This window comes from Ranitomeya imitator, chromosome 2, assembly GCF_032444005.1.
Source record: "Ranitomeya imitator isolate aRanImi1 chromosome 2, aRanImi1.pri, whole genome shotgun sequence".
Taxonomy (NCBI): domain Eukaryota; kingdom Metazoa; phylum Chordata; class Amphibia; order Anura; family Dendrobatidae; genus Ranitomeya; species Ranitomeya imitator.
In genome coordinates, this window is record NC_091283.1 from 829,288,148 (window position 1) to 829,309,387 (window position 21,240).

The window sequence follows — 21,240 nt, forward strand, 5'->3', positions numbered from 1 at the left end:
GTGGTTTTATGTACTCACTTTGTGATTTAAAAAAAAAAAAACACACTTAAAGGGGTTGTCCTTTTTGGGTGCATTTTTTTCTTTTTTCTCAAATGCATGTAATTGAGGCAAAAAATTATTTTTGCAATTTTAATGACAATTTTTTGTACCATTTTGTGTCTATTGCTGACTGCAGAATGAGTTAACTGAGGGTCCATCAGTGAGCTTGCTCTGACACGAGAGTCTGGGCTCCTCTCATTTACAACATTTTAAATAGATCTTAATTTTAAAAATTAATAGTGGATAACCCCTTAACCCTGCTGTTCTGTTCGGTCTGGGGAGACCTATTTTGAACTTTGGTATTTTTTGGGGTGTTCAAGATGCGGTTCTGAAACTTGTGGTTGATTGACTTAAATGAGGATGGGTCGGTCGGCCACGGGTTTCAGAGCCGCATCTTGAATATTTTAAAGAATATTGAAGTTCAAAGTCGGTCATTTTTGACCAACAGAACAGCAGGGTTAAATGACTCCTCCCAGCAAACTCTATTTAAAGCAATTATCTGTCTTGCCATCATCATATTCCCAAAAACCCTTCTAATAGGTAGAGATTGTCCACTCTGCCCCCTGCTAGGATCTCAGTGATTGGCTATAATGTGTGCAGAAACCTACCAGTAAGTGATTAATTTCCCCACAGCACCTCCGCAGGTGAAGTGGAGTATTACACCATGCCCATTCAAATCAAGTCCTCCAGAGACCAAGAAACGCTGCTTGTATCTGCTTTGTTGTCAGATCAAGTGATGAGGACCCTGAACAAAGTAATCCCCCCATGTTTGTCCGTCCTCCATGCTTTACCCTGCAGCTCTTCTTGCTTCTTGATGGGCTGCATAATCTAAATGCATAAATTCTGTGCATGGAGAAACTGCTGCTATTAAATGGAGATATGTGTTAAAGCGCAAGAAACTAAACCAATACTTATTAATTATAGACTAATTACTATATCTGCCGCCTCCTATTAACGCAACCTAATAAGGTCGATGGAACTGGCTTATGTAAGCTGGACCACCCCTTTAAAGGCTGAGATGAGAATGACCCTTTAATGATTGAAGTGGGAATGATTTTGTTTAGGCGCCGGACTTAGAAATCTGGAAACGGACGATCTCGGCCGAGCAACGTTGTATCAGGCGGTTTCTGTAAAATCCATTAATGTGTTAGGGAAATGGCGCCATAACGTCAGGTCACATGGAAGTATTAGAAACGAGGAAAAGGGAATAGAAATTCTGAGACATTCTGAACGCCCCTTTAATATCATCTATGGTCCATTATGTATCTTTGTATATACTGATTGCTATTAATTTGCTTTTCAGGCTCGTCAGACACTTGATGACATTCCCCAGACTGTACAAGACCACACCAAGACTTCTGTGCAAGGTAAGAGCACCGAGCGCCAGACGTCTCCCTCTAACGTCAAATTTAGGAAATTGGTTAAAAACCGAAAAACTTAAAAAAAAAAAAAAATCCATGTGATGGCACTGGGCCAAACGCTTCTCCCGTACACAGAAATGCCTGACTTGACCCACGTAGGAATGAGTGAGGAGACGGCAGCCGCCGGACGGCTCCAGGGGCGACTTAACCTCTTTTAAACGTACACCCCTTGTTGTTGATCTCAGTCAGGTGAAAATTTGCAGGACTCCTGTTTGATACTTAAAATTTGCACTCCTATTTTGCAGAGGTGCAAGATCAGCTGGGGAAAATACAGCAAAAAATCCAGGATGCCCGGAGCAGCATCTCCATAGTGGATACTCTGGATCAAGTCAATTCTTTTCTTGATTCAGTAACCAGCAGTTCAAAAATGTACGAGTCTGACGTGAAGCAGTACGAGTATTACAGGTGAGGAGCGGCTCAGTCATTAGGCAGAGGGTGCGGATTATTTCTGACAGTGTTCCTGGGTGGAATTATGTAGTGTGGGGGGAGGAGGTGAGCTGTAATATCACCTATTGTGAATGATGGATTCTGTGTTCTCTACTGTATATCAGTCATTGTACAGGAGAAGGAGGTGAGCTGTGACATCACCTATTGTGAATGGTGGATCCTGTGTTATCTACTATATATAGAGGTGATATCAGACATTGTACAGGAGGAGGAGGCGAGCTGTGATATCACCTATTGTGAATGGTGGATCCTTTGCTATCTACTGTATATAGAGGTGATATCAGACATTGTACAGGAGGAGGAGGTGAGCTGTGATATCGCCTATTGTGAATGGTGGATCCTGTGTTATCTACTGTGTATAGAGGTGTTATCAGTCATTATACAGGAGGAGGAGGTGAGCTGTGACACCACCTATTGTGAATGGTGGATCCTGTGTTATCTACTGTATATAGAGGTGTTATCAGTCATTGTACAGGAGGAGGAGGTGAGCTGTGACATCACCTATTGTGAATAGTAGATCCTGTTATCTATGTATATAGAGGTGTTATCAGTCATTTTAATCCGGTCTAATAATGAAACCGCTGATCAGTCTTGTGTACAATTTGAAATTTCTCAGAAATTTTAGCTACTTTTGTTTTTTTGAAAGTCTTGACCAGCTCCGCAAACATTTTTTACAACATGGACACCACTGTCAGAAGGCCAAGTTTGTTCGACAAATTCACCATAACGTACACCACGAAGGTGCGCTGGCTGCCATCTGGAGTAACGTTCCTGCCCGGGGTGCGTCTTACTCCAGTGCTCCCTCCATTATATTATGACTGGCAGGCAGTGCAAAATGACAAGACCTTCAGAAAGCGCTGATTTCCATGAGACCCCTGCGTCGCTGTCAGATTTGCCGTCTCTTCCCGTTGTGTTTTGAGGTCTCCCATTTTTTTGCGGGGTGCAGTGGGGAAGTAATATGTCGGTAATACAGGCATCAATTACTGGTGGGGAGTTTGGTAGCCGTTACGTCCGCCATCCCCTCCGACACCGATATTATACACAAATATATTCTCATGTTTGGAAAGCTCTAACCCACCGCTGTCTGATCCCTACAGGTGGATCGTTGGGATCTGCCTTTCCTGCATCATCCTCCTGGTCGTTCTATGTAATCTGTTTGGGTTGCTGCTCGCGCCGTGTGGTCATAAGGCGAACGTGGATCCCACAGACCGGGGCTGTGCCTCCAATTCAGGGGGAGACTTCCTTATGGCGTGAGTAGACATGGAGACCGCTTCTATTACCCAGCTGTAGATGAACGTGGTCTTTATATATGTACGGTGCCTGGGCGAGGGAGTTGTGGGCGAGGAGCTGCTCCCGCTCGCTCTGGCACCCTACAGACAGAATGTGTCCCTGTCCCCGTGTGCTGCTGAGTGTGGGCTGCATCACACTGACTTGTGGCCCCTAGGCCTCCACTGGCTCCAGGCTTCCATCTCCCAGAACCTTCGCAACCAACAATCCAGCACTAAGAATTCTTCACCACCATAAGCCGTGCACCCTGATTCCATTACCTCCTGCCTCTTAGAGTTTGAGTCCATCTTTCCCTGAAGCTCTGCAGGCTTAATGCGCCAAGGGCCCCAACGTCCATCTTGAGGTTCCCAGGCCGACAGACTGATTTGCACAGAAGTGTTCTATGGCAATCCACTGCCCTGAGTAACAGTCTCGCGCTGTCCCTAGCAGCCCATTGCCTATGACCACTGCTGTCATTTCACCACACTTTCTCTAAATGAACTTGACACTTGCTTAACATGGCACCAACTCTAGCTACCCCTCCCTAGTCTGGGCTGATCGTTACAGTTAAGCCTGTTTAGGATAAACTGCAGACCCAGAGAGTTTTACTTTCAGCTAACAACATACATTACTATAAAATACATTTAATCATGTGGGTGTCAGAGAGTAGAACATCATCTCCACCACTCCTAGATATAGAAAGGTCAGAAAAGGTCTGTCTACAGTTGTTCTCGTACTTGCTCCTTTTCTCGTACTTGCTCCTCTTTTCGTTCTTGCTCCTCTTCTCGTTGTTGCTCCTCTTCTCGTTCTTGCTCCTCTTCTCGTTCTTGCTCCTCTTCTCGTACTTGCTCCTCTTCTCGTACTTGCTCCTCTTCTCGTTCTTGCTCCTCTTCTCGTTGTTGCTCCTCTTCTCGTACTTGCTCCTCTTCTCGTACTTGCTCCTCTTCTCGTTGTTGCTCCTCTTCTCGTTGTTGCTCCTCTTCTAGTTGTTGCTCCTCTTCTCGTTGTTGCTCCTCTTCTCGTTGTTGCTCCTCTTCTCGTTGTTGCTCCTCTTCTCGTTGTTGCTCCTCTTCTCGTTCTTGCTCCTCTTCTCGTACTTGCTCCTCTTCTCGTACTTGCTCCTCTTCTCGTTGTTGCTCCTCTTCTCGTTCTTGCTCCTCTTCTCGTACTTGCTCCTCTTCTCGTACTTGCTCCTCTTCTCGTACTTGCTCCTCTTCTCGTTGTTGCTCCTCTTCTCATTGTTGCTCTTCTTCTCGTACTTGCTCCTCTTCTCGTACTTGCTCCTCTTCTCGTACTTGCTCCTCTTCTCGTACTTGCTCCTCTTCTCGTACTTGCTCCTCTTCTCGTTGTTGCTCCTCTTCTCGTTGTTGCTCCTCTTCTCGTTGTTGCTCCTCTTCTCGTTGTTGCTCCTCTTCTCGTTGTTGCTCCTCTTCTCGTTGTTGCTCCTCTTCTCGTTGTTGCTCCTCTTCTCGTTGTTGCTCCTCTTCTCGTTGTTGCTCCTCTTCTCGTTGTTGCTCCTCTTCTCGTTGTTGCTCCTCTTCTCGTTGTTGCTCCTCTTCTCGTTGTTGCTCCTCTTCTCGTTGTTGCTCCTCTTCACGTACTTGCTCCTCTTCTCGTACTTGCTCCTCTTCTCGTACTTGCTCCTCTTCTCGTACTTGCTCCTCTTCTCGTACTTGCTCCTCTTCTCGTTCTTGCTCCTCTTCTCGTTCTTGCTCCTCTTCTCGTTCTTGCTCCTCTTCTCGTTTTTGTGCCTCTTCTCGTTCTTGCGCCTCTTCTCGTTCTTGCTCTTTCAACTTACAGGGTTATATTCTCCCATAGGTATGGTTGCAGAGAGCCTGTAAAAACACAAGCACTTTTCCAATTTACTGGTTATTAAAAATGTTCAACCTTTCTTAAGATATTAACACTTTACAGTCCGTTGCCTAGGAGACCGACCACCTATGCAGTCTAGCTTGTCGACCACTCCAATGATCCTGCTTCAAACGGCACTTACAAGCTCAGTAGAAAATATACTGTAAGCACTGTGCGTTTTTTGCTGTCTGCAGCGATGGTCTGGCTCCAACTCAACGAGATGTAAACAGAAGTAAAGTGGTAATATTTTGAGAAGCGCTAAAAATTTTAAAAGGCAGAAAATTACAAAATTGCTTGTATTTGAAGAGGAGAGTAACCCTCCAGGATTTAGCACAATTTATGGACCGCAATCTATTCAATTCGTTAAAGTAGTTTTTTGTTTGTTTTTTGAGCTCCCATAGGCAAAATGTTCCTGTATCTAACACTAGGTGGCAGTATAGGCCAGGTCCAGTTTTGATCTATTCTGTATGTGATGTTTTCTTGCAGTGGAGCCGGATTCAGCTTTATATTTGCTTGGCTGCTCATGTTGGTGACGGCGGTGCTGTTTGCTGTTGGAGGAAATGTCTACACGTCTTTGTGCAAGCCCTGGAGAAATCAACAGCTTTATCAGGTGCTGTATTTAATAGTGCTATGGCTGTATTATATAGTATTTGGCACTATTATGGCTGTATTATATAGTATTTGGCACTATTATGGCTGTATTATATAGTATTTGGCACCAGTATGGCTGTATTATATAGCATTTGGCACCAGTATGGCTGTACTATATAGTATTTGGCAGTAATATGGTGTATTATATAGTATTTGGCACCAGTATGGCTGTATTATATAGTATTTGGCACCAGTATGGCTGTATTATATAGTATTTGGCACCAGTATGGCTGTATTATATAGTATTTGGCACCAGTATGGCTGTATTATATAGTATTTGGCACCAGTATGGCTGTATTGTATAGTATTTGGTGGTGGTATGGCTGTATTATATAGTATTTGGCAGTAATATGGTGTATTATATAGTATTTGGTGGTTGTATGGCTGTATTATATAGTATTTGGCACCAGTATGGCTGTATTATATAGTATTTGGCACCAGTATGGCTGTATTATATAGTATTTGGCACCAGTATGGCTGTATTATATAGTATTTGGCACCAGTATGGCTGTATTGTATAGTATTTGGTGGTGGTATGGCTGTATTATATAGTATTTGGCAGTAATATGGTGTATTATATAGTATTTGGCACCAGTATGGCTGTATTATATAGTATTTGGCACCAGTATGGCTGTATTATATAGTATTTGGCAGTAATATGGTGTATTATATAGTATTTGGCAGTAATATGGTGTATTATATAGTATTTGGCAGTAATATGGTGTATTATATAGTATTTGGCACCAGTATGGCTGTATTATATAGTATTTGGCACCAGTATGGCTGTATTATATAGTATTTGGCACCAGTATGGCTGTATTGTATAGTATTTGGTGGTGGTATGGCTGTATTATATAGTATTTGGCAGTAATATGGTGTATTATATAGTATTTGGCACCAGTATGGCTGTATTATATAGTATTTGGCGGTGGTATGGCTGTATTGTACAGTATTTGGCACTAATATGGTGTATTTTATAGTATTTGGTGGTTGTATGGCTGCATTATATAGCGTTAAGTTATTTTGCTCCTTTTTATTAGATCTGCCACATTTCTCTTTATTTCCAGCTAATTGATGAAAACGTTAATCTAAGCAAGTTGCTGAACACGGACCTCAATAACCTGAACCTGACGACTCTGTATCGGTATGTACACAGAAAGCAAATTGCCGCATAGAAAGCCCTACTAAATCCAATTTTCTGTTATTGAACAGACTGCATTGCCCACTGTTACACATGGAATTATGCGCTGATTACATTAATCGTATATTCTTATAGGGAAGATGGATTTTGTGACTTGCTCCATTCTGGTAATCCTAGTTGCAAAATACAAATTTTATACAGCCACCACTAGGGGGAGCTCACCGCAAACCCAGTGAGAACTGAACTGAGAGCTGTAAACTAATGTATGTAGTGATCTCCCCCTACTGGTGGTTATATAAACTTGTATACAGTGATCTCCCTCTAGTGGTGGTTATATAAACTTGTATACAGTGAGCTCCCTCTAGTGGTGGTTATATAAACTTGTATACAGTGAGCTCCCTCTAGTGGTGGTTATATAAACTTGTATACAGTGAGCTCCCTCTAGTGGTGGTTATATAAACTTGTATACAGTGAGCTCCCTCTAGTGGTGGTTATATAAACTTGTATACAGTGAGCTCCCTCTAGTGGTGGTTATATAAACTTGTATACAGTGAGCTCCCTCTAGTGGTGGTTATATAAACTTGTATACAGTGAGCTCCCTCTAGTGGTGGTTATATAAACTTGTATACAGTGAGCTCCCTCTAGTGGTGGTTATATAAACTTGTATACAGTGAGCTCCCTCTAGTGGTGGTTATATATACTTGTATACAGTGAGCTCCCTCTAGTGGTGGTTATATATACTTGTGTACAGTGAGCTCCCTCTAGTGGTGGTTATATATACTTGTGTACAGTGAGCTCCCTCTAGTGGTGGTTATATATACTTGTGTACAGTGAGCTCCCTCTAGTGGTGGTTATATATACTTGTGTACAGTGAGCTCCCTCTAGTGGTGGTTATATATACTTGTGTACAGTGAGCTCCCTCTAGTGGTGGTTATACAGTGGGGCAAAAAAGTATTTAGTCAGTCAGCAATAGTGCAAGTTCCACCACTTAAAAAGATGAGAGGTGTCTGTAATTTACATCATAGGTAGACCTCAACTATGGGAGACAAACTGAGAAAAAAAATCCAGAAAATCACATTGTCTGTTTTTTTAACATTTTATTTGCATATTATGGTGGAAAATAAGTATTTGGTCAGAAACAAAATTTCATCTCAATACTTTGTAATATATCCTTTGTTGGCAATGACAGAGGTCAAACGTTTTCTGTAAGTCTTCACAAGGTTGCCACACACTGTTGTTGGTATGTTGGCCCATTCCTCCATGCAGATCTCCTCTAGAGCAATGATGTTTTTGGCTTTTCGCTTGGCAACACGGACTTTCAACTCCCTCCAAAGGTTTTCTATAGGGTTGAGATCTGGAGACTGGCTAGGCCACTCCAGGACCTTGAAATGCTTCTTACGAAGCCACTCCTTCATTGCCCTGGCGGTGTGCTTTGGATCATTGTCATGTTGAAAGACCCAGCCACGTTTCATCTTCAATGCCCTTGCTGATGGAAGGAGGTTTGCACTCAAAATCTCACGATACATGGCCCCATTCATTCTTTCATGTACCCGGATCAGTCGTCCTGGCCCCTTTGCAGAGAAACAGCCCCAAAGCATGATGTTTCCACCACCATGCTTTACAGTAGGTATGGTGTTTGATGGATGCAACTCAGTATTCTTTTTCCTCTAAACACGACAAGTTGTGTTTCTACCAAACAGTTCCAGTTTGGTTTCATCAGACCATAGGACATTCTCCCAAAACTCCTCTGGATCATCCAAATGCTCTCTAGCAAACTTCAGACGGGCCCGGACATGTACTGGCTTAAGCAGTGGGACACGTCTGGCACTGCCGGATCTGAGTCCATGGTGGCGTAGTGTGTTACTTATGGTAGGCCTTGTTACATTGGTCCCAGCTCTCTGCAGTTCATTCACTAGGTCCCCCCGCGTGGTTCTGGGATTTTTGCTCACCGTTCTTGTGATCATTCTGACCCCACGGGGTGGGATTTTGCGTGGAGCCCCAGATCGAGGGAGATTATCAGTGGTCTTGTATGTCTTCCATTTTCTAATTATTGCTCCCACTGTTGATTTCTTCACTCCAAGCTGGTTGGCTATTGCAGATTCAGTCTTCCCAGCCTGGTGCAGGGCTACAATTTTGTTTCTGGTGTCCTTTGACAGCTCTTTGGTCTTCACCATAGTGGAGTTTGGAGTCAGACTGTTTGAGGGTGTGCACAGGTGTCTTTTTATACTGATAACAAGTTTAAACAGGTGCCATTACTACAGGTAATGAGTGGAGGAAAGAGGAGACTCTTAAAGAAGAAGTTACAGGTCTGTGAGAGCCAGAAATCTTGATTGTTTGTTTCTGACCAAATACTTATTTTCCACCATAATATGCAAATAAAATGTTAAAAAAACAGACAATGTGATTTTCTGGATTTTTATTTTTTTCTCAGTTTGTCTCCCATAGTTGAGGTCTACCTATAATGTAAATTACAGACGCCTCTCATCTTTTTAAGTGGTGGAACTTGCACTATTGCTGACTGACTAAATACTTTTTTACCCCACTGTATATACTTGTATACAGTGAGCTCCCTCTAGTGGTGGTTGAATAAATTTGTATGCAGTGAGTTCCCTATAGTTAGATTCCAAAGAAAACCATTTATCAGAGGGATTTTCCAATCATTTATTTTTTAAAATGGGCTTAGATTGGAAACCATGACCTTTCCCCTTTATATCCCTTTAGCTGTATTCCTTCCTTTTCAGCAGTCTCAATCTCTTCTGCTCGTGTCTTCCAGGGACTGTCGGAACGATAACTCTCTATGGAATACGCTAAATCTGAACTCTATGTACAATCTGGACAGCTATCTGAATATCAGCGAGGTAAGGCTATCCTCCTTAACTGCACAAAGGTGGTGAGGTAGCTTAAAGGGGAGGTCATGTAGCTTAAAGGGGATCTCTCACTTGCCATAAATGTCCTATTTTAATTTTTTTTTTACCTGGTGTAAACGCCGCTGTTCTCCTGAATCCGGCGATGTTTTTCTTTTGCGTGTACGCCTCTCTGTTCCTGAGATATGATCCTCTCTTCTCGGTATAGAATTCTACTCTTGTTGTCCAAGTGGGTGTGTTCTTCAGAGAAGACGCCCACACAGGAGAGGAGCACGCCCCTTTGTATAACAAGGCTGGAATAATACACAGAGAAGAAGAGGCCGTATCTCTGGAACGGAGAATCACAGGAACAAAAGAAGAACATCGCCGGATTCAGGAGAACAGCGGCGTGTGGATTAGGTAGAAAATTACATTTTTATGGCAAGTAATGGGTTCCTTTTAAAATGGAATGCTGAGCATTTATGGGATGCTTTGCTTTGGTCGATCCCTTTTTGTCACTGGGTGTTAGGTTGTCCTGCTGGTGGGACCGCTCTGTTGTCTTCCATCCTGGGAACGTTGAGTAGATTTTGTATCCCGCAGATACTGACTCCACTGTATGTGATGCCGGCTGTACGCGGCACGTCGCCCACCTCGGAACATAATTAGCGCTTTCCTAATCGATCACTAACGACTTGGTTTGTTCTCTGGTGGCGGTGACCTGAACGTGTCTCCGGGGTCCTGTAATCTCTCCGCAGTATACGGGCGACGTGAACTCCACGCTACAGAACACCGACATCAAGATAGACAACATCACTTTCCTGAGCAGCGGCCAGAAAGACAAAGTGTCCGCCATCTCCACCTCCGGAATAGAACTCTACGACTTCTCCGACTTTACCCTGCAGGTACAGAAACGCCGTCATGGAGGGGGTCAGCAGGGCGGCTGCACAGGGTGGTCCCATCTCATACACTTACCCAGGGGAGACACCCTGCATATATAGGATACATGCCCATCCCCACTAATGGGGCATCTCTGCTAATATGTGCACACAGGTTGTGGAGGCAAGATTTCTAGTGGAAACTTCTTCTCTGGGAAATTTTTAGCAAGAGTTTTTTTTATTTTTTTTTCTTCTGAAAAGTTTTGGAAACCTCTCCCTTTTTTTATTTTAAAATGACTTTTGAATTGGCACCAGCTTGGAAATGGGTCCTGATAAGGGTCGTGCTGGAGTCGGACGCTCCTAATTCACGAGCAGGTGCGCGCCTCACCGGAAAACTCACTCCAGTCACTAGTGAAGAGTTTTTTCCAAGAGTTTTTTGTTTCCCAGCAGACCATCTTCAAAACAATCCTCCATGTGCACATAGCCTTAAAGGGGTTGTCTGGGTATTTGGTAGGTCATTAAATACCTTATCGGTGGGGGTCCGACACCTGTCACCACCTCCGATCACCTATTTTCTACTCCTGCGGCGGCCGGATGTAAACACTTTGTCTCTGCTCCGATTGCTGTGTCCACTACCAGAGACTGCCGCACAGCTCCCGTCCTCAGGAGTACAAGCTGTTCTGCAGCAGCTGCTACACGCTGTTAGCATTCAGTGTTTACATTCGCCTTCACGGGCGCAAAAAATATCTGATTAGTGGGGGCACTGGGTGTCCGACTGCTACTGACCCGCTGTTGATGACCTGTCCAGTCGATGGCTAATCAGAGAACTATCCCAGACAACCCCTTCAGAGGAATCGGACACCTAGAAAACCCCTATGTATTCAGTTCTGCCCTCTAGTGGAGCAGTGGAGGGGCACCAGACACAACGGTGGGGCTCAGCTATAATAATAACATTCTAATTGCAGTCGTCCAAGAACATCACTAAAATGAATCTCACGTTATTTGCAAGCAAGCTGGACGATGTGGCCAACAGCGCGGTAAGTTTTTTTTTTTTTTATATAAATAAACCTTCGAGAATCCCGTCGTAATTTTCATATAATGTCAAAATATTCCAGGACGCGTTTCGACCCACAGCCCGAAATGCAGCGTTTTCCAATGACGGACAATTACGGGCGTTCTCTTGTTACATTGCGGCATGGCACATGTGGGAAAGGGCCGCAGCGCTCCATAGAAGTGTCGGCCGTACATTAACCCCTCGGTGACGCCGGCCGTGCATGTACGGAAGCGTGTGACCCTTTATATGAAGAAGTCTCAGGAGCTGAGACCGCACCAGACCCCAATCCTTCATGTTAACCCCTTGAAACCTGCAGCATATAGAGGAAACTATGAGACCGTCCATCACCCTAATGGGACTAATAAACCTGAACTGCTGGAAGTTGCAATACCCGACCCGACCCACTGAGTGGCGCTGTTTCTGTGGGGGGGAGAATAAGGCCGTCTAAGGGTGTGCGCACACAGTGCGTTTTTGCAGAACCAAAACTGCTGCATTTTCGATAGCAGCAAAATCAATGCGACTTCTTTAGTCTCGCCCGCATGCGGCTTCGTTGTTCCTTGCAGTTTCCGATCTGCGGCGTGTCGATTCTTTCAGCGGATTTTCAGCTTATTTCGCCCATTGCAATAGGAGGGAGAAAAAAAGATGCACTAAAAAAAATGCACGCATCGTACGCAGCGTTTTTCCTGCTAAGAGGCAGAAATGTCAGGGGATCGGGGCATTAATTACACGATCCCTACAGCTCCGGAGCGGATCTCTGGGTCTGGCGCTGCTGGGTGGAAACAGTTTAAGACGCTGAATTTTTATTTTTCATTTTTTTTCTACAGCCAAGTGGAAGTCAGAAGGAACTTCGGGACGAGGCCGTCGCTCTCCGCAGCCTCCAATCCTCTATTAACGCCATAATGGTCCCGCAGATTGTGAGTCCTTCACATATTAACTATACACACGTAGGATTACTAAATCCTCTATACGGTATTTTCTAAACCATACATTTTCTACGTTGCAGAACAATCTTACTTCAAGTATAGGCGACTTACAGAACAAAGCCAAAGCGTTACCGGTGAGTTATTCTAATGACTCCTACTATGGGAACAGCCAGGGGGGGCGCTGTTGCATTGGTATCTATGGAACGCGTTTCGCCTTCAGTCGTGGCGAAAAATAGTACTGCAGGCAAACAGAACCACAGAATTGGAAAATATTGCTTATAGATATTTTTATGAAGGTACAATGTCCTTTTAAAAAAAAAAAAAAAAAAAAGACTAATTTGATGTTATTTAAAATTATATATATATTTAAAATTAATATTTATGTAATTAAAAATATTTTTATATAAAGATGCTTTATATGATTTTAAATATATTTGATATGTTGATATTTAAAATTATGTATATATAATAAAATAAATATTAAATATTTTTATATTTTTTTTTATCTGAACATACTTAATATGATTTTAAATATACTATATTATATATGTGTGTGTGTATATAATATATATGTATAATAAAAAAAGGATATATAAATATTGTTAATATATACAATTTTTTTTCATTGTAGCACAACTTAAATGTAACACTTAAAAGCATCAGTGCAGCTCAGACCTTTGTGGACACCCAAGTGGTTGCCATTGTAAAGAATGTAAGTTCTGTGTTGGAAATATATATATATATGTATATAACCGTGCAGGCTCAGGTCCTGCACCCGCCAATGTAAAAATGTAGGACTTTTATGGCATAGAAGCCGGCAGTGTATTGGGCAATAACATATACTGCCCTCCCCGCTGGACTTATGTCGTACGCACAGGTCTGACAATTTGGGTATCTCCAGGGTAGATGGACTTTAAAGTGGTCGTTCCCTCTCCACGCGCATTGTTGCCCTGCTGGACTCTATGGTCATGAGATCGTGTGGTCCATAATTCAACAATGGCGCCATCAGTATTACATTTCCCCTGCAGACACAACATGGAACCTAAACAGTTTGTTCCCAAAGTAGCAAGTTACGTCCAGATCGCTGGGGTCTGATCCTAAGACCATAGGTGCCCTCCACGCTCTCCACGCTCTATGGCCGAGCTTTCCTGAACCATAAATTGTTGGACTATCATTTTTCTCTCTCCTTTTATAAATGCAGGAGACCATAAACTATCTAAACACCATCGTGGGATACTTTACGTCGTACATTGATTGGGCGAAGACCATGGTGAGCGGGGTCGTTTATCATCGTTTTCATCTCATTTAAAGTTTTTGTAATATTGCAAAAAGTAAAAAAAAAAAAATTTTAGCAATAAATGGTGAAATTTCATTCTTTTCCTTATATAAATCCGGCCGCCGATTTCTTTTGATTCACTCTATCCTTTTATTTCATTAGCTGACCCAGAATTTGGCTCGGTGCGGACCCCTGGCCGGCGCCCTGAATTCTGCGGAGGTTATTGGGTGCCAGTATCTGGTGGACTCGCTGGTAAGAATACTGACGTGTACCTGTGGTGGCCCCTGTAATGACCAGTCTGCATACTGGGACGTATCGAGTGTGAATTGCGCCCTGTATAAGCGGCTGGCTCGGGATCACTTGGCGCACCGTGAAGGATTTTGGTTATGTTCTGCGGCGCTCGCTGATTGTTTTCTTCTTTTTCCTAGAATGCCTTCTGGTTCAGCCTGGGCTGGTGCACGATTTTCTTCCTTCCCAGCATTATCACAGCAGTGAAACTGGCGAAACACTACCGGAGGATGAAAACCTCGGATATCTACGAGTAAGGAATGCAGAGATGCAGTCGTGTCTTTTGGGGGACTCTGTGTGACTAGATCTTATATCACATTTATATAGTCATTTTTGTGTTTTATTTATTTATTTTTGGTAATACTATTTGTTTTCTTTCCACAGAAACCCCAATAATCACATGGAGATGTAAGTGCTACGCGCATGTTCTGTACCATTTCTATCATTTCAGGGGTAATCTTGCTTATATTGACAATACTATTTCAACATGTAACTATTTGAAGCCCCCCGGTCTGACTCACGATTTAACCTGTGTTATGACAATGAACAATGGGGGTCACGACATAACAGCGCGCGTCGCGGCGGTGACGAATATCCTCTGGAGGCTTGATTGCAGTAGATGCAATTTCCTGTCTCGCCACTAGAGGGCAGTCTGCAGATCTACGTATTCCTCACTGTCCTGCCTCCAGGGAGGAGAAGGGTTAATTACACGGTGACGGTGATTCTTGATCACTTGGTGGAAATGAAAATTTTCCAGCATTTTGATGGTGACATGATGATAACTAAATTATCAAAAAATTAATTTTTTTTTTTTTTAAACAATTTGAGTTTAACATTAGCAGCAAAAATCAGATTTTTTGAAATTTCATTCGCTTGATGCTTTTTGTTACTTCCTTAAAAAAAAAAAGTTACATCCATGATTCGGATGAAAATCCGACGCGTCTCCTTGATTTGGTGCAGATCACTCGATCAAAAAAAAACCCCGGAATTGTGAACTAAAGGGTCGATATTGACGTTTAGGATTGCTACTTCCAGTAGGAGGCGCTAGAGTCCTTGTCATCTTCCTCTCCGAAGAGACAAATTACGATAGAAATGGATAAAAGCCAATTGGGAAATTCCCCGATTTTCGGTGCGGTGACGGCCTCCGCCCTCCGCTCTGAATTCCCCCGTTGTTCTGTGTTATTAGGTTATACGTAGGCAGCAGTTTGGCGGTCGGCCCGGGGCAGGCGGAGCGCCATTACTTATTATATTAGTATATGGGGTCCAATAAGAATGTTTGGAAAAAGAGGCTGGCGCACCTTTCCAGGACACACATGTTTCAGGGCAAGTTAAAGGGGCGCTCTAGATAACACTAAAATACTGTGCTACTCATACAGCGGGACGTAAATGGCACCAATGAGATGTGCCGATCGTGCACCGCCCCCTTATACTTTGCAAAGTTCCTTTAAGACTGTCTTAAAGGGGTTGTCCACTTTTGGTAACTTTTTTTTTTTTTTTAACTAAAATACATGTATTTGGGTGCAAACATATTTTTGCAATGCGGTTTCATCAGTCTTTGCGCAGTTTGGCTTTTACAGGCTCTTTGTTTCCTGCACATCCAACTGTGATGCGGTCACAATTTATCATAAACCATCTGAGAAGCTCAGAAAAAAACGTTAGATAAGTTACAAACTGCCTTAAGGCGCTCACTAACCGATTCTAAGTTAACTCCTTCTGCAGCGAACTGACAGCGCGACATGGAGGCTTCAGAAGGCAAACTGTGCAACGTTTTTCATGAAAACCCAATTGCAAAAATAGTTTTTTTTTTGTTTGTTATTATTGAGAAACTTGCCATAATTACCCGTGTATTTCCTTGCAGGTCGTCCACATCCCAGCAGTTCCTAATTCCTCGCGCAACTGCAAAATCCTGATGCGCTCGCCCCCATTGGTGATGAACAAGACACTACAGTGCACTGTGTACCATAACACCGCCCTCCCGGAGACTCCCTGTGCTTTCCTTTCCGAGAGGGCGTATTTATTGATGAATTCTATGTTGATTTTCCGATCCCTTTTACTTTTGACTGAAGAATTACATTGTGGGTGAGAAGAACCCACGGACGAGAAAAAAAAATCCTCATAAGGTCCTGATTTCTGATTTGTGCGGTGGAGGGTCCTCCTGTATAGCTGTACGGTGCCGCCTCCGGCCACCAATGACTGTAAACTCTACTGACGGTGTCCTGGCGCCACCGACCTGTGAAAATTATATTATTTTCTTTTTATACAAGATGTAAAATATTTTCTTCTCTATTTTTGGTCTTTTTTTTAAATTGTAAAAATGTGATTTAAGTTATTTGCAAAAGTGTTCTCGATAAAGTGCATCTTTTGCGTAGAAGAGTAGTCGTGTGATTATTTTACTGCACCGCGACCCTTGAATAATGCGTCTGTAGCATCAAAACCGTGTGAAGTTTACTCCAACTTTTCCTTGTTACCTATTTTTGGATGGAAATCCGCTCTTCTCTCCCTCTTCTGACTACAAATTCTGTCCGAGTGCTAATTGCGAAACGCGTGGAATGTCACCGATGGAGGATGACGCCGCGGGCACGTTCCTATCAGAGTCTCATTGTCTTCTAGTAAGAACGGGCTGATTGTGACGCGGCTGCTTCCCCGTCCGTGAGGCCTCATGTGATCCTCATCCACAGATCAGATTTCATTAGGGGAAACCATCAAAACTGCAACTGGAGGCCGAATACGAAGACACAGAGGGGATGACGATGCAATAACGAGCGGGAGTAGCAATCCTATTTGTAGGAGGTGCGTGCGGGCGTAGATCCTTGGCAATTGATCCGGGCACAGGTCGCTAATGCACGGACTGACCGCGGCTCCCAGACCCGAGCATGACGATGGCCGCCCGTCCAGTTTAGCAGTCCGATCTCTGTCCGATTTGCGCAGACGTCTGCTCGAGCCCTTAGTTGTACTAAACTCGTGTGTCGCCCCCTCCAATAATTGCACTGATTCAATAACTGCATAAATATGCAATTGCTATTTTTGCTTTCGAAAATTTGCGCAGGAGGAAATTTTTTATTGATCACATACAAAGAAAAAAAATAACTGATTTCCATCATTGCATCGGATCAGATTTTCATGTGTTATGGTAAAAAACAGACCAAAGTGTTTCATTTTTGTTTTTTTTACATATATGAAAAAGAAAAAAAAAAAACGCTGGAGCTTTCTCAAGCTTCTCCTAGCAAACAGTGAAAAATGGAAAGTCCTAGGACGCCATCCGAGTGTTTTGTGGAACAGGCGGCCACGGGAGGTGGTGAGTTCTCCTTCAATGGACGTCTTCAAACAGAGGCCGGACAGACATCTGTCTGAGATGGTTTAGTGACCCAGGAGGTCCCTTATAACGCTAACATTCTATGACTATAATGGGTTTACGTCTGTGTTTTCCTGCAGACCAAGTAGCTGCGGAAAAAAAGTAAGACGTGTCCATTTTTTTGCCCATGTGTTAAGGATCAACTTGCCGAAAAATAGATGAACCCATTTGTCTATGGATATTCACGAGTTTTATCCATGAAAAACATGAATAGAACATGTACGTAAGACAGGGAGAGTATGGGATCCACCATGAGGCTGGGGGGATACTGTACCAAAATCAGGGTACCGATGGCAAGTACGGATCCTTATGGCACTTTCCCCACAGCTTCATCCATGATGATGATGATGATGATATGAATCAGATGCTATGATTAGAATCAGGAGCGATGGCGTCTGTTGATTGGGAACAGCTATTGAAGGTGTGTTGGAACATGTAGAGGCTTCAGTAACCTCATTTCTGGTTGTTTTCACGTCTTCAAATTAGATTGTGACCTGAAAATACAGTTATGTGAAAAAGTTTGGGCACCCCTATTAATCTTAAGCTTAATGTTTTCTAAAAATTGTTTTTTTTTGCAACAGCTATTTCAGTTTCATATATCTAATAACTGTTGGACACAGTAATGTTTCTGCCTTGAAATGAGGTTTATTGTAATAACAGAAAATGTGCAATCTGCATTCAAACAAAATTTGACAGCTGCATAAGTATGGGCACCCTTATCGTTTTCTTGTTTTAAATACTCCTACCTACTTTTTACTGACTTACTAAAGCACTTTTTTTGGTTTTCTAACCTCATTGAGCTTTGAACTTCATAGCCAGGTGTATGCAATCATGAGAAATGCTACTTAAAGTGGCCTCTTGCAAGTTGTTCTGTTTGAATCTCCTCTGAAGAGTGGCATCATGGGCTCCTTAAAACAACTGTCTAATGATCTGAAAACAAAGATTATTCAACATAGTTGTTCAGGGGAAGGATACAAAAAGCTGTCTCAGAGATTTAACCTGTCAATTTCCACTGTGAGGAACATAGTAAGGAAATAGAAGAACACAGGTACAGTTCTTGTTAAGGCCACAAGTGGCAGGCCAAGAAAAACATCAGAAAGGCAGAGAAGAAGAATGGTGAGATCAGTCAAGGACAATCCTCAGACCACCTCCAGAGAGCTGCAGCATCAATTTGCTGCAGATGGTGTCACTGTGCATCGGTCAACTATACAACGCACTTTGCTCAAGGAGAAGCTGTATGGGAGACTGATGCGAAAGAAGCCGTTTCTGCAAGCACGCCACAAACAGAGTCGGCTGAGGTATGCAAAAGCACATTTGGAGAAGCCAATTTCTTTTTGGAAGAAGGTCCTGTGGACTGATGAAACCAAGATTGAGTTGTTTGGTCATACAAAAAGGCGTTATGCATGGCGGCCAAAAAACACAGCATTCCAAGAAAAACACTTGCTACCCACAGTAAAATTTGGTGGAGGTTCCATCATGCTTTGGGGCTGTGTGGCAAATGCTGGCACCGGGAATCTTGTTAAAGTTGAGGGACGCATGGATTCCTCTCAGTATCAGCAGATTCTTGACAATAATGTTCATGAATCAGTGACAAAGTTGAAGTTACGCAGGGGATGGATCTTTCAGCAAGACAATGATCCAAAACACCGCTCCAAATCTACTCAGGCATTCATGCAGAGGAACAATTACCCTGTTCTGGAATGGCCATCCCAGTCCCCAGACCTGAATATCATTGAACATCTGTGGGATCATTTGAAGAGGGCTGTCCATGCTCGGCGTCCATCAAACTTAACTGAACTGGAATTGTTTTGTAAAGAGGAATGGTCAAAAATACCTTCATCCAGGAACTCATTAAAAGCTTCAGGAAGCGACTAGAGGCTGTTATTTTTGCAAAAGGAGGATCTACTAAATATTGATGTCACTTTTCTGGTGGGGTGCCCATACTTATGCACCTGTCAAATTTTGTTTAAATGCAGATTGCACATTTTCTGTTAGTACAATAAACCTCATTTCAAGGCAGAAACATTACTGTGTCCAACAGTTATTAGATATATGAAACTGAAATAGCTGTTGCAAAAAAAACAACAATTTTTATAAAACATTAAGCTTAAGATTAATAGGGGTGCCCAAACTTTTTCATGTAACTGTATGACGGGCGGCTTCGACAAGTCTGTGTCACCGGTCAGCAGGTGATGGGAGGCCTCAGATGTGTAGATCATATAAATTACCAATAATGACCTTTGTACGATTATGCAAGATTGGGAGGGAGGATGGTTCAGATAAGACGCCGCGCTCGGCACAGGGGAAACGCTTCCTTCAGGCTGGACTTGCAGGGCTTAGTGCCAGGTACTTACCGAAACCTTGAGCAGGTGAAGCCACATACTGGATTTCCTTGTTGTGTTCCAAGGTCTCTATGTGATTTTTTTTTTTTTTTTTTATCCACCTCTCATCGAGGAGTCATCGCCTCTACTTGGGAGGCAGCCATTGTGCCTCGTAATTAGTCCTAATACAATGTATAAAGAAGGCAGGATGGAGACGTGGCCCTGTCCTTTCCAGTCTTGCCTAAGATCCACGGTGTGTTGTTTGTTTTACAGTGTTCTGGGTCAGTGGTGGGGAACCATCGATACTTCACGCCCAAGCACTGGAATCAGTGACTCTTTCCCCATGTGACCTTTTTTTTTTTTTTTTTTATTCCTCCTGCAGCATGCAAGGACCCCACAAATCAGAACCCCGTAGTTCAGTGACGGAGCACTTAGCAGTGCCGCTGGTCGCAACTCGGCACACTGGGGCGAGGTGTTGCTGCTGTTTTTTTTTTTCTTCTTTGTCGGCATAAAACAATCCGATTATCCAAAGAATGAACACTTGTTTGTCTGGTGAGCACTCTAAGTTTATATGGGCCAAAAATCCTACAGTTCGCCAATTACCAACTCATCAATATTTACAGTTTAGTGTAAAAAAATAAAAATTGAGTAACAGCAGGCACAGCTAAATCGTGGGCTTTAAAGTGGGAGTTCGGCCGGTATGTTTTATTACAAAAAAAAAAAGCCCAGGATAGTTTTAGAATGTTTTTTTAAATAGGGTTTTGGGACTGGTAAGGAGACTATTAAGTTATTTTTAACCCATTTAATAAATGCATTTAAAACAACCGTGAGCATAAAATGACTGCACTGGACAAACCAAGCACAGGCACTTGCTGCACCCGCGCCATGGCTGAGCGGTTCACTGCACCTTCCTGCCACCTTGGTTTCCGTCTCTGCCATTCTCTGTAACACTAGAGCTGTCAATCAAGGAAGAGGACGGTGGAAAACAAGTAGGCGAGAAGATGCACCTAAGGGTATGTGCAGACATAGTTTTGAGCTCTGTGGATTTTATGTGGATTCCTATTATGGAGCAGGTGTAAACCGCTGCGGAATCCGCACAAATAATTGACATGCTGCGGAATACCCGCAGCGTTTCCAAGCGTTTTTTTTCCGCAGCATGGGCACTGCGGATTGTGTTTTCCATAGGTTTACATGGTACTGTAAACGCATGGAAAGCTGGTGCGGACCCGCAGCAAAATCTGCAACGTGTGCACAGAGCCTGTTTGGCCACGCCCTGATGCACCGAGCGCCTGTGCTTGGTTTGAACAGTCATTTTGTGCTGACAAACTCCCTTTAATATCTACTTTAGAATGTATGCTTTCTGGGGTGATATAATAGACCCAGCTTCTGTAAGCATGGAGTCAGATATTTTCCCGCTTCACTTCATCAGCTCTGATAAAATACTGCGTGGCTCCTACCGCACCCCATTACTCCGCACGGACGAAGCGGTCGC

At 43.2% G+C, this 21,240-nt stretch overlaps 1 protein-coding gene across 1 annotated transcript in view; it reads left to right on the forward strand.

The window, feature by feature from the left end:
• The window catches only part of LOC138666007 (prominin-1-A-like), a 78,788-nt gene extending 62,342 nt beyond the window's left edge, over positions 1-16,446 (forward strand). The window contains exons 10-25 of the mRNA XM_069754058.1: positions 1,343-1,406; positions 1,706-1,865; positions 3,005-3,157; positions 5,511-5,634; positions 6,743-6,819; positions 9,590-9,674; positions 10,415-10,561; positions 11,500-11,571; positions 12,413-12,502; positions 12,592-12,645; positions 13,143-13,223; positions 13,713-13,781; positions 13,950-14,039; positions 14,216-14,328; positions 14,460-14,483; positions 15,934-16,446. Coding sequence (XP_069610159.1) covers positions 1,343-1,406; positions 1,706-1,865; positions 3,005-3,157; positions 5,511-5,634; positions 6,743-6,819; positions 9,590-9,674; positions 10,415-10,561; positions 11,500-11,571; positions 12,413-12,502; positions 12,592-12,645; positions 13,143-13,223; positions 13,713-13,781; positions 13,950-14,039; positions 14,216-14,328; positions 14,460-14,483; positions 15,934-15,985 — 1,455 coding nt within the window. The 3' untranslated portion in view covers positions 15,986-16,446. The remainder of the gene's footprint in view (positions 1-1,342; positions 1,407-1,705; positions 1,866-3,004; positions 3,158-5,510; positions 5,635-6,742; positions 6,820-9,589; positions 9,675-10,414; positions 10,562-11,499; positions 11,572-12,412; positions 12,503-12,591; positions 12,646-13,142; positions 13,224-13,712; positions 13,782-13,949; positions 14,040-14,215; positions 14,329-14,459; positions 14,484-15,933) is intronic.
• The last annotated feature ends 4,794 nt before the right edge of the window (positions 16,447-21,240 follow it).